General features: G+C 39.3%; 4 protein-coding genes across 4 annotated transcripts; 2 read left to right on the forward strand and 2 right to left on the reverse strand.

Annotated features, from left to right (window-relative positions):
* Positions 1-3: 3 nt before the first annotated feature.
* On the forward strand, positions 4-2,842 carry LOC111603736 (homeotic protein female sterile). The gene is made up of 4 exons (XM_023321452.2): positions 4-302; positions 404-1,361; positions 1,428-1,597; positions 1,655-2,842. Exons 2-4 carry the CDS (start codon positions 855-857, stop codon positions 2,652-2,654), a joined length of 1,677 nt encoding a protein of 558 aa, XP_023177220.2. The 5' UTR covers positions 4-302; positions 404-854; the 3' UTR covers positions 2,655-2,842.
* A 2,148-nt stretch (positions 2,843-4,990) lies between these two features.
* On the reverse strand, positions 4,991-6,315 carry LOC111603691. The gene is made up of 2 exons (XM_023321381.1): positions 6,202-6,315; positions 4,991-5,847 (listed from the first exon to the last, which is right to left on the reverse strand). The coding sequence occupies exons 1-2, from the start codon at positions 6,232-6,234 to the stop codon at positions 5,095-5,097; spliced, it is 786 nt and encodes a 261-aa protein (XP_023177149.1). The 5' UTR covers positions 6,235-6,315; the 3' UTR covers positions 4,991-5,094.
* A 3,125-nt stretch (positions 6,316-9,440) lies between these two features.
* LOC111603702 lies at positions 9,441-9,911 on the forward strand (the record flags this gene model as incomplete). The annotated part of the gene is made up of 1 exon (XM_023321402.2): positions 9,441-9,911. A coding segment is annotated over one exon (471 nt), but the record flags the coding sequence as incomplete, so codon positions are not given.
* A 1,165-nt stretch (positions 9,912-11,076) lies between these two features.
* LOC111603708 (eukaryotic translation initiation factor 4 gamma) lies at positions 11,077-12,752 on the reverse strand. Its single transcript, XM_023321409.2, has 2 exons — positions 11,537-12,752; positions 11,077-11,473 (listed from the first exon to the last, which is right to left on the reverse strand). The coding sequence occupies exons 1-2, from the start codon at positions 12,750-12,752 to the stop codon at positions 11,325-11,327; spliced, it is 1,365 nt and encodes a 454-aa protein (XP_023177177.2). The 3' UTR covers positions 11,077-11,324.

Raw genomic sequence — 12,752 nt, forward strand, 5'->3', positions numbered from 1 at the left:
ACATTTACATTAGTTTTTTGTTTATGTTGGGAAGTCGTCGGAAAATTCGGCTGTTTTGTGTGTGTGCCGCAATGAAAAGCTGCTAAAAAGCTAAATATAAAAATCAGCGCAGCGCGCGGCCGTCTGTCGGTGTATTGTTTTCAAAGTGCAGTCAGTAGGCAGCAGCAATTGATGAGAAAAAATTATGTGAAGCAGAAACGCAGTTTTTGTTTGTGTGTATGTGTATGTACATTGTGTTTCTGTATGTGTATTGTGCAATGAAACTGGAAAACCATTATTATTAATGAAAACGCGTGAGATGTGTAAGTGTAACAATAAAAATTCAAAATACTGATGCGCTTCTTTTGAACTTTTATCATTTACATGATTTCTTTTCATTACACGTTCCCCCACTCTTTTGCAGACAACGACAACGACAACGACCAACTCCTCCCACTTGTACGTGTTGTAGGGGTGAAGGGTGTTTGACTGCTGTGTCTGTGCGTGTTAGTGTGTTTGTGCGTGTACGATAAGACTTGTATTTGCGGGCAATATATAACTGAATATATATGCAGAGTAAATGTCAAAGAAGGCGATACGTAATATGCACACGCATTAATAACAGCAAAAGGTCAAAAGTTAAGCTGAAAACAGGACCAAGACGCCGTAATGTTGTAAGTCAGCGGCAACAGTAAGAGAAAGAGAGAAAAAGAGAGCGCATGTTGGTGTGAGTGCACACGATAAGAACAAAGAGAAGAGAAAAGAGCACGGAAAACCCGTCAAAGAATCAGCAGTAGAGGGCAAATCAAAAGACTGCTAACAACTAATAAACAAACATCAAATAATAACAACCATAAAACATATACAAACCGAAAATGTCGGCCGCGGAGCTTGAGACTGAAAGTTCCGCACAGGAGCAGCAACCGAAACAACAACAAAACGTACACACAAGCAACAATAACAGCACTGCCAATGATGCTGAAGCCAATACATTTGGCATAGACCTAGAAGAAACGATTGAGACTATGGCATCAAGCAACAGCTATAGCATTAATATGGAGCAACAAAAGCTGCAGCTCAATAATATGCAACAGCATGCCCAATTGCAACAGCAGCAACATGCACAGCAGGAGCAAGAACAGCAGCTAGATCAACAAGGCGATATGGGTTTGGGGATGACACTGATGCAATCATCGCCACCACCACACAGCTATCGACACTCACGCGCCTATCGTCACTTTAAGAACCCGCCACAGCCGCACATGTGCATACGCACCACCACTGAAACTGGTGAGGAGTTGTTCATCAATGTGCTAAGCTGGACACGTATAGTAATACCACAGGAGCCCAGTGATCCTATACCTTTGTATGGAGGCATGCGCGTAAGTAGAAGCTAAAGCCACAACTTTTTACAATTCTTTTCTATGTTTTCTTTTTTTTTTTAATAGGTGCCGCCTGGCAGCCCGCGCAGTCCACCCATTGTGTTTGCCGTTATGGCCAATCCTGAAGTGCTTAAAGACTCTGGACGCCATAGCAAGGATCCAGAGGAACGACGTGCTATGGTGGAGCTAATGTGCGACTTTGTGGAGGCTATGAATCCCGGCGTGAAATTAGTCAGGTGCCTACGCCCTTGTTATCTCACTTGAGGATTTAAAATAAAGTTTACTTATTACAGAAACGCCGTTATACTCAAGGATCGTGACATTTCGGGCGAGCTTAAGGATGTCTGGAATGCTGTGCAGGCGCAGCGGGATCGGGAACGTGAGGAGCAAATGTTGCAGCAGCGTCAACAGCAGCACTATCAAAACATCACTACGCAACAAATGTTTCCCAAGTCACCGGATGCATTGCGTGCTGGCAGTGCTGCGCAATCAAATACTTCCGAGATCGGCTTGCCCCCAGCATACAATGCCGATCTTATGACGGCGGAACATGGGAATGGCATTACATTGGCCGTATTTGCCCAACAGCTCGATAACAAGGTAGCCAGTGAGCAGTTGGATGAACACCAGCAGCAAGAACAACAAGTGGGTAGCAATGAGGGAACGCCTGGCGATTCTTGCAGTGATCAAACGGATGCGGGTGTCGTTGTTAATGGTAACAACGGCTCTCCATCTGCCTCAGAAAATCTATCAACGCCAGAGCAAGCGACACATGAGCCTGAGAGCAAATCAGTCAATACGACTACCAGCAATGGCATTAGTGCTCCATTAAATACAACAACAGCTCCAACGCCAAACGCTGCAGCTGTTCAGCCCACAGCCACACCTACGCCCACGCCTCCTGTAGCCACAGCTACGCCCACTCCAGCAGCGCCAGTAAAGAAGGAGAAACTTGGCGGCTTCTTGCCCAACGGTTGCATATTCCCGCGTTTCAAGAATAATAAGCATAAGGATAAAGATGGAAATCACAAGGAGAGCAAGAGCAAAGAGAAAACACTGCTTAATGCGCTAAAGAAGAGTAAGGAAAAGAAAGTGGCGCCCAGCGAACAAACACCCGGTGACAAAACAGCCACTGACAATGGCACCACACAATACGAGAAGAACTGCATCAACAATCTCGAGTGTGAGGTGCAGAAGCTCGATCTGAATAGCAGCAACAACGACAACAACATGTTCATCAAGCTTAAAGTGGCGCCCAGTGCAACATCGGCAGCGGCCGCTGTAGCCAAGTAGTTAAGTATAAATGATAACAAGGATAACATCAAGTTTCGTAAGTAGGAAGAGTAAAGGCACGATAGGAGTAATGAGTAGACAGAGAACTACTTTTTGGGTAGCACTAGCACTTCATTAGCACCTAGGCGTATTTAGAGTCGTGGACGTTTAATATATACAAGATTTACATAAATACAAACATGCATATACATATATATATATATGTATACAAAGTACGTTTATATATGAATATATATATACAATATATACAGTTGTATCAGTCAATTTTTGAAAGCAAATCGACAGACTCTCAATGTAATAATATCTGAAAGAAAGAAAAAAATAATGTTGTGCCATGCTCCAATCATACACAAATACATACATGCATATATATATATATATATATATATATATATATATATATCGCCCAATTGTCTGGGCAGGTCATCCATAGTTTCTCCAGAATTCTTCCCCGGCATACGTAAAGATTAACAAATATAAAAATCAAGTATTTATATAGTTCAATATTTGTATGTTTCGCATACAGTTTGCCTTATATACAAACCAAAAGAGAGAGAAACAGAAAATAACAGCAAATAAGTAAAATAAAATAGAGAACTTAAATTAGGTCTTCGAACCAATGGCAATCTTAACAAGAAACTCATGCGCCAAATTATCATCAGAAATATGTAGAGGAAATACAGCACACGACATTGCACGAAATCCCTATCATCTACAACTAATTAGACTAGCGAGGGCGTTTTGATCGAATAGAAATACCCTGCTCTACAAGTATTACGCATTATTTTTCCCTGTACCACTCTGCTCAAATGATCTCCAAAGTTATTCTTTTTGTTTTTTGAAGTTTCAACTCGTGTGAACGACGTCGCAGGCTCTATAAAGTACCTTTTTGTACCTTTGTATTAACACTACTATCTGTATGAGATACTACATTGTTTTTTATTTCTAAATGTTTTGTTTTGCCTTGTTTCAATTTCAACTATAGTTAATTACTTCAGTAATCAAAGAACAGTTCCAAGTAATGCAATCAAAATGACCTGAAACAAAATGTATAATATCATATGATATATTCTATTCTATTCTCTATCGTTGTTGCATTGTTTATTTGATGTTTGTTTTTCTATTTTCTATACACACGTCGTTCGCACTAAACGAGTCAAGCTTCAAGAACTCTATATATCGAGAGATATATGTATACCACAAAAATGCAGTGAAAATTTAATAGAATTTAATGTGCAAAGAGAAAACTCAATATTGGACTGAACAAAGCTGCCATATATAAATCACATACATATGTACAAACATATATATAACTATATATATATATCCATACACAATGCATATAGGCGAGTATACGAGTACATATGTGAGCATTTGTAATGTTTGCTTTTCATTTAAAACGAAAATTCAATTGTGATTCATTTGAAAATCAAATTTTTGTTTTTAACATCGAAAACTATTTTCAACATAATTACAAAACAAATATATATTTAATATACTGAAAATCGAATAAACAAATCATTTAACTTTGGCCAGCCGAAGTTTAAATACTCTTGCAAAATGGAGCTAATTCTCTTTTAAAAAACAAATTTTAAACTATTTTCAACAATTTCTTTAGATAACTTTTTCTTTCACTAAATATTACTTAACTTTGCCAGAGTATTTAATAATGCGATTTTTTTTTAAATTATTTTATGCAACGCCCAAAAGCATGCAACAAGAACACTCTGAGTCTCAGTTAAGAGATTATTTTGGTTTGTTGTTTTTCTACGATGCATCTCGCCAGCATCCAGTGCCATAACGAAAATGGCATCGCATTAAATTGAAAAGCTAAACATATATTTAAAATCAAAAATACGTTTTTATTATAATTACAAAATTATGTTTGTAACTTGAAATGAAATTAACACAAAACTAAAGCATTAAATAATCGATTAAATAATTTAATTAAATTAAAACTTAGTTTTAGCTGGTTGTAAAAACAAGCAACAACAGAAAGAAAACAAAAATTAAGTTAAAAAATATTGATTCAAATGCTTATAAAAAAAATAATTTAAGTTCAAGAAAGCAATAATTTTACTTGAAAAGCAGCAAGAAAAAATTAAAAAAAAAAATAAAAATAAAATTTTAAAAACAAAAAAAAACAAAATGTAAATGTAAAGAACGTATAACAACAACAAAAAAACAACAACTAATGTGTTAAGATTAACAACAAATAAAATTATACAAGTGGACGGGTTAAAACAACAATTAAAACAAACAAACAAAAAAAAACGACAACCAAACCACATTTTATATATATATGTATATGTAACAATAAAAGCAAAAACAGAACGTATTTGAGAAATGTAATAGCTGCTGGATTTATTTAATATATCATTGAATAAATATTTAGAGTTAGGCTATTTGCTATGTGCGTAGAACTACGTTAAGGAACGCTCTATTCGTCCTTGTTGTTGATAGCGCGCAGGCGTTCGAGCTCCTCGCGTTCCGCCTTGTTGCGCAATAGCGGCACGTTGTAGTCGAAGGCGTAGAAGAAGCCCTTGGGCTCGCCCGTCTCCTCTGGTCCAGGCACATAAGGCTTCTCGTCGTGCACGTACTCGCGGGTCTCCGCCTCGCTGGGCTGGTAGGCGCCCTCTCCCTTCTGGTATTCTGCGGCATATGGATCAGGATTGTGACCAGCGGCAGCGGCCAGTTCACCCCACAGTCTGAAGTGCTCCTCCTCGGCCTTCAGCACGGCGGGTGTCTTGGTGGCTGGCAGCTTCAAATGCGCCGGACGGTTGTCCTCAACATGGAAGCCACTTCTGTCAGCATAGTATTTGGCCACGAAGTCGCGACCATGTGGCTGCACATATTTGTAGGAGCCAGTGACCGTGCCGGCCTCGTCGCGTTTCTCGTTCTTGCCCTGATTCCAGTCCTTGTAGCCATACACATACTGACCCAGACCATCCTGGCCGTGATACTGATGCGCATCATAGTGCTCCTCCACATACTCCTCGGGATGGTCAATCACGCGACCCATATACACGAACTCACCCTTCTCGTTGCGTGCCTCCGGCAGTGGATTTTCACCTGTCTTTGGGGCATATTCGATCTCATTAACGCCCCGCAGTTGAGCGCTGTTCAGATACTGTTGCGCCTCCTCTGGCGTTATGTTAATCTTAAATATATTCTCGGCGCTGGCGCAGCTCACCTTTAAAGAGAAGCAAGTAGAAAATAAAATTAATGGGCTATAGAATGTGCCACGCTTCACAGCTTTCTGATGAACTTCAATCTTGATGATGTCATTTGGTCAACTTCCTCGAAACCTAAGCGTGTAACAAAATTTGCACATCCATAAGTTATACGAATGGCAAATAGACGTCAGTCACATTTGTGTTTGCACATTTGACATTTTTACAAGCCGGATTTCTAATTGAATAGATCCATAGGTGTCGCATCATATATCCAAAGCTCATAACTTGTTGCCAATTTATATGCATAAATAAGAACAACAACAAACACGAGCACGAACACAATTCAGATTTGTTTTTTTTGGGCTACTAACCAGCAAAAAGGCGGCTAAAATAAAGCACTTCATTGCGAAACTTGATTATCACTTGCTATATATAGTATATAGTTTATAGTTTCTTGTTTATTGTTTAACAAACACTGTTCTGGATGCTGTTGCTGTTGCTTGAACTGTTGTCGATCTACTAATAGCTAAATAACTTTACAGCAACGCTTTTATACTAACTCTGCTTCGCATTTTGTTGTTTTCCGTTTTTTATATTTATTTGTGCTTTTGTTGTTTTGCATAAAATTAACAAATGAACGTTGAATGAAGATGTGCTCGCCGCTGCTGTCCGGTTTCTTACTCAGCATCAGCAGCGACAGCAGCATCAGCTCAGCAGCCGCAGCATCCCAACAAAAATCTTAGCTCAACAACAATTTGAAGTTCATCTTAGCTGAAAATTCACACTTCTCACGCGTTGCTTTTACTGTTTTGCTCGCATCATTAATTGTATGTATGCGAGCATCCCAACGCTCAATTAGTTATTAAATAATATTTATTTTACCTTTTTTATTTTTATCTCTTTCTTGTAGTTATTGTTGTTGTAGTTTATAGAATATTTGTTTTGTAAGCGCACCCGCAAGTGTCTGTCGTAGTTTAAGTGGCATTTTGGTTGGCTCGTCGGCTGTCTGTTATCTCATTGATCTCTGTTCAATACCCTATATAACTCTTGCATGGGGTAGTATATACTAACTTAACTTGTTTCTAGAAGATTCCTATGTTAGAAGATTACTGAAAGCGTTGGACGATTTCAAATATACTATAATTATATACGAGTATACAAGAAACAGTCCCAAAAACTATAATATACATATATTAGATAATATTATATTTATATGTAATTGTATTTTTAATTATATAATATTTTATCATTAATAATATTCGAGTATTGCAGAACGAGTTCTATAGTCTCATTGGGGTTTTCCCTGCACACAAAAATATCTGACTTAAGCACATGTTAATAAATTTCTTTCAAAGTTGCTAACTTAATAAATTTTGGGCAAACAAATTAGAGTCCGAAATGTTTTCTTTAAAGTCAAATACTTGAGCTGCTTTAAATTTTATGGTTACAATATATTAACTCTTAACATCAGAGTGGATCATAATCTAATAATCTAACTTAGTAACAAGCATCAGAAAACCAGTTCAGCTATTTAGGAAGTATGAATTGAATATGAAACAGCTTGATGGGCATTGGGTATGCGCGTGGTCAACCATTTTATCTAAAATTCGTATTTGTTATGCGCTGGTAATGATTTATTTTTTATTAAATAATTTTTGAACACTTCCATCAATTTTTTTTCACTTCTAATTAATACAAAATGTACAGCTTTTGCTTTAGGGGTTCGGGTTTCCTGTAGAGTAGAAACGCTCAGCGGAAGCTCAGGCAGACGAGCACTTGACTTGTCTCTGCTAGAGATGTTCATATATAAGTATGCATAATTAATCATATCTTCTTCCAGATGCGCTATCAAATGTCAATTCGAGTGGGTAATTCAAGCAATGAGAACTACTTGACTGTAATTCCGCAAGTTTGTTGCCTAAGTCTTTCGATTTAAATTTATTTTTTTTGGGATTTGTAAGTCGTGCAAGGGCTGTCCATAGCAAACTGCGCAGTTTCTCAATTACAATTACAATTACAGAAATAATATTGCTATTTAAATAGTAGGTAAGAAGCACGCCTCGAGCAACATTTTATAACAATCATTTGAAGTTGACCGTTAAAACAAATTTAAATTTCCCAGCCAACCAGCCTCATCGTCATTTATACCAAAACAAATATTGATATTATATAAATGTATATGTAAGTATATATATATATATATATTTATATATATTTATATATATTTATATCAAACATTAATAATAGTTAAAACGTATTTTTAGCTTACGTTACTTTTTATCGCTTTTCACAGACGCAAATGGCGACTTTTTTTTTGGCTTTTGCGTTCTGCTCACTGAATTTCATTAGCTGAAGAGAATACATAAGATATAGAAAGAAAAAACAAACCAATGGGAGGTCTAGTTGGAAGTGCCTGACTAGGGAATACCCTGACCATTTGCAGAGACGCTCAAGGCTTGTTCTGCTCCACTTTATGTAATTTATGATCTATAGTTTTAATGAACAATATAATATATGAGAATATATATTAAAGATGGCACGTCTCTAGCATATGCAGTTGCTGAAATTAGTTGTACAGAGAGGAGAAGACAGGCAGACAAAAAGATAGACTCAACTGGCTATAACGAATCAGCTCACTAAAGCATTATACCTTTCCTAATCATTATCAATGGGCTCGGGGTATACAAAAAGGTTTCAAATGATTGAATGATTCACCAACAGGTTAACACACATTTTGTTCTTGACAACAAAGTGAGCAACAATCTAGCTGAAGTTATTTATGCTAGTTAGTCTTATTTGATGATTTCTTATATAAATAGTTATATATCAAAACAATTTCTGGAATTTACGTTGAGTATGCCAAGAGCGATGTATAAACAAATACGTGAAGTCCAAAATTTTTTGAATCACTTCTGAAACAGTATCTACTTCTTTCAAGAAATTCTGTAAATAATTTTATTGTTTCTTATTTATTTGCCGATGATGCAAAAGTCTAAATAAAAACGCAGACCTAATTTTCGTGAATCCGGTTTGCGATTTGCAACTGTCGCTCATATTTAAATACAATATAATATGTTATTATAATAATGCCGCTTTATTGAATTCTTTATGACAAATGAACTTAAACAACATTTAACAGAATCCGTTTTTAAATGCTTTGCATGTTATCGAAATATTACGTATACGCAAATGGCAAATATATTTATTAATGTGTAACAAGATATGAACAAATAGGTGGAAACTTCAATGCAAATAAATAACTCAAACAGCCAAGTCTAAGCGCAATGAGAGCGCCGAGAGCCGGGTGAGCAACTGAAAAAGTGAAATAAACAAAGTTGGCCAGGTGCCCGCCAGGTAAACACACTCGCAGCGCCCAACCAATGGCTCCAAAGCAAACAGCGCTCAATCACACACAGGGCTCGAAGCAGAAGAAGTAACAGCAGCAGTTGAAATAAGTGCGAAAGCCAAAGTAAAGTCAAAACCAGTGCAATACCAAGCGACTGGCCGAACGGAGCTGCCCGCTGTCAGGTTTACCAACAAATAAAGGAAAATAAACCACTTCAAGATGCAGATCAAGGCAGCGCAGATGCTGCTGCTGCTGCTTTCGCCGGCGGCGCTGCGAGCTGCTGTTGTGCCCCTCGAGTTGGACGATGCGAGCAATGCCATTGGAATGGATGCTCAGGAGATTGGCTATCTGGAGCTGAAGCCAAATGGCACATTGATCTTGCAGCATCCACCCAATCAGAATGACAGCAATCTACAGAATTTCCTGCTATTGCGAAGCGTGTTGCAAGCACTAAAGCTGCACTCACACCAGCAGCAAGCCAAACTGAACATCAAGATGTATGGCGATGGTGTGGAGCACAAGTTTCCGCCGCTGCTGGAGAGAATAATACAACGCATACAAACATTTTTCTCCGTCTACCGCCATACGGACACCAGCCAACCCGTGCGCAAAGATGAGCCGACCACAGCGGCGCCACAAATTGTGGCAAGCACACAGAAATCAACGGAGCCACGGACAACAACGCCGATCCCGCCACAAAAAGTTGTTTGGATAACTGTGGGCGAGGATGAGTGATTGACATACATACATCAACACATGCATACATACATAAATAAGAGTTATTTTATTTATTTATTTTTGGTATTTATATATTTTGGCAATAAACGACACAGCTCCACGACTAACGTTGTAACTGTAACGTGAGAGAAGCGCCCAAAGCACATGGCTGGGCACGTCCTAAGCTCACTTAGTATGCGTCGCGCATGCTGCAGGGAGCGCGATTTATGTTTAGCTCTGTGTGTGTGTGTGGGTGTGTAATATGTGCAATATTTTTATGTTAGAGGGGAATTACGGGTACGCGTTTACCCCATCTTGTCCACTTGCACAATTACAAGCGATATACATATTTATATATAAATATATATATATATAAATATATATGTATATATAATTATATATATATATATATATGTATATATAATTACATATAGTTATGCATGTGTAGAAATATATTTAGGGTGTGGCTGGCTTAAGCAGGTTCTGTTTGTGTTTAGAAGTTCAATATTATAGAATATTGATGGCTGTATATATATGAAGGACTGTATGTATATGTTTGATTGTATGTCTATGTGTGTAGAGCTTACCTTCCGCCGGCATCTACCTTAAAAAACGTAATTTAAGATTATGATAATGATCATAACTATAGCCATGCTTATTAATATTATTATTTAGAAAATACTCATTATAGATTAACTTTAACATCATTATAATGACCATGAACATCATCATAAATTTTAAATTCATCATAAAGATTAGCTTCGTAATGAACTCCCTATTAAGAACATCATCGTATTATTATTAAGAACGTATCTAATTTTTAAAAATCACTATCTTATTGATACATGTCACCCTTTTTTTACTCACAAAAGTTCTTTTCAGTTATTATATGTAGATGTCGTCCATGCAAGTTTGTTGTCTAAGTCTTTTGTTTATTGCCATCCCTATTAGTTACATGTGAAATAAAACTCTCAAAATATTTTACATTTTACATTCACTTTTTTATTGTTCTGTTTTACATTTTTCAATTGTTATGGTTATGAATATGAATGAATGAATGATGATGATGATGATTATGTACGTGTTCTCGATGATGTTAGCTATGAATGAACGTATATGCATTTAGATGTTTGTTTTCATATATATTTTATTTTATTTTTATTATACTTTTGTAGTTGTTGTTGTTGTGTTTGTTGTTGCCTTTTACGCTGTTAATTAATTGTTTGAAAGTCGGAAATTGATTCGCTGTGACTGTGTTAGTAACTAAATGTATTAACCCACGGCCTGGCCCAGAGCCTAGGCACGGAACAGATCGAGTTGTAGAATACCAAAGCTGCCCATAGAATATGCGTGTATGAGTGTGTGTCTGTGTGTGTGATGTGATTTGAAGTGATGTGATCTGATGTGAATTGCTCTCATAGCTGTGGCTACTTAAGCTCCTGCTCCTGCTCCAGCTCCTGCTGCCGCTTGTTCAGCGGCGGCTGGCTGGGGCTCGGGCTGTGCCTCCACTTGAGGCTGGGGCTCAGCAGGTATGGCAGCGGCAGCAGGAATGACCTTGAGTAGCGGTAGCTCCTCCTCGACTAAACATGCAGGAAATACAAAATATATATTGTATATTAAATGTGTTTTCGAGTTCTACTCACGTTCCTCCTTGATGAGCTCCTTGATGGTCTCCTTGATGGGCTCCTTGATTGTCTCCTTAATTAACTCCTTTAAACTACCCTCAACGGCCTTTAGATTGGGTGATGTAACTTCCTCGTTACTGGCCTCCTTGCGAGCCTCTTGACTGGGCTCCTGGCTGGCTTCTTTCCTGGGCTCCTGGATGGCTTCCTTTCTGGCTTCAGGTAGGGCTTCCTTCTTAATCTGTTGAATTGGTTCCGGAATGATTTCCTTCTCAGCCTCCTTGGGGGCTTCCTTGATGGGTGTCTCGATGGGGCCCTTTCTGGTTTCCTGAAGCGGCTCCTTCAGGGTTGACCTCTTAATCTCCTCGTTTGGCTGCTCCTGCTTGATGGCGTTGCTCTCCTCCAGCTGACGAGCCGCAATCTCTGCCTTCAATTCACTGGCCTCGACGGCTGCAGGAATGATGATCTGTGCCAGCTGCTCCAATGGCTGTTCCGCTTGCTCTGGCTGCTTCTGCTCTTTGAGCAGTGGCTGAGCCTCTGGGACCTCTGGCGCTGCCCTCTCCTCAGTGACCTTAATGGGTGCCTCCTCAGTTTGAATACTGCGTGCGCGTATAGCTGAAATGGGCCACGAATAGACTGGGGCATGCACCACATCGACCACGGGCGTATGATACACCTGTGGCAGACTGTAGAAATGACGCGCCTCGGTGGCAGCCAACAGTGGTTGGGTATTGGCCGGAGTTTCAATCAATTCGATCTTCTCGTTCTTCAGCTTCTGCAACTCTTCGTTTTTGCTGCCCGAACTGGGGTAGGGGAACAGGCCGGGGAAGAAGCCAGAGCCGGCGGAAACTGCTGATTCAGCAGCCTCACCAATTTGTCCGCTCACGATCTCAACACCCTGCTGCACCTGTTGTTGGATTTGATTGACATTCGGGAAGCCTTCTGTCTGCCTGGTTTCCTGTGCAGGATTACGGCTGCTGGCACGGCCAGTGGATACGGCATCGCCTAGAGTGGGCACCACAGAGGCTGCAGCTCCAGCTGGCACATAGACAATGGTCTCCTCATGATGCGGGCCAGAGACGCGCGCCAAAGGCGACAAGCCATGCACGTAGCGCAACGCTGGCTCTAGATGCACCTGCGCCTGAGGCGTCACAATGACAATATGCTGGGCAGGCTCCACGACTGGCTTCGCCTGGCTGCCCACTGCCAGCAGGCAGAACAGCGCAAAGATGAACAT

Source organism: Drosophila hydei, unplaced genomic scaffold, assembly GCF_003285905.1.
Source record: "Drosophila hydei strain 15085-1641.00,03,60 unplaced genomic scaffold, DhydRS2 tig00000001-arrow-pilon, whole genome shotgun sequence".
Classification (NCBI taxonomy): Eukaryota; Metazoa; Arthropoda; class Insecta; order Diptera; family Drosophilidae; genus Drosophila; species Drosophila hydei.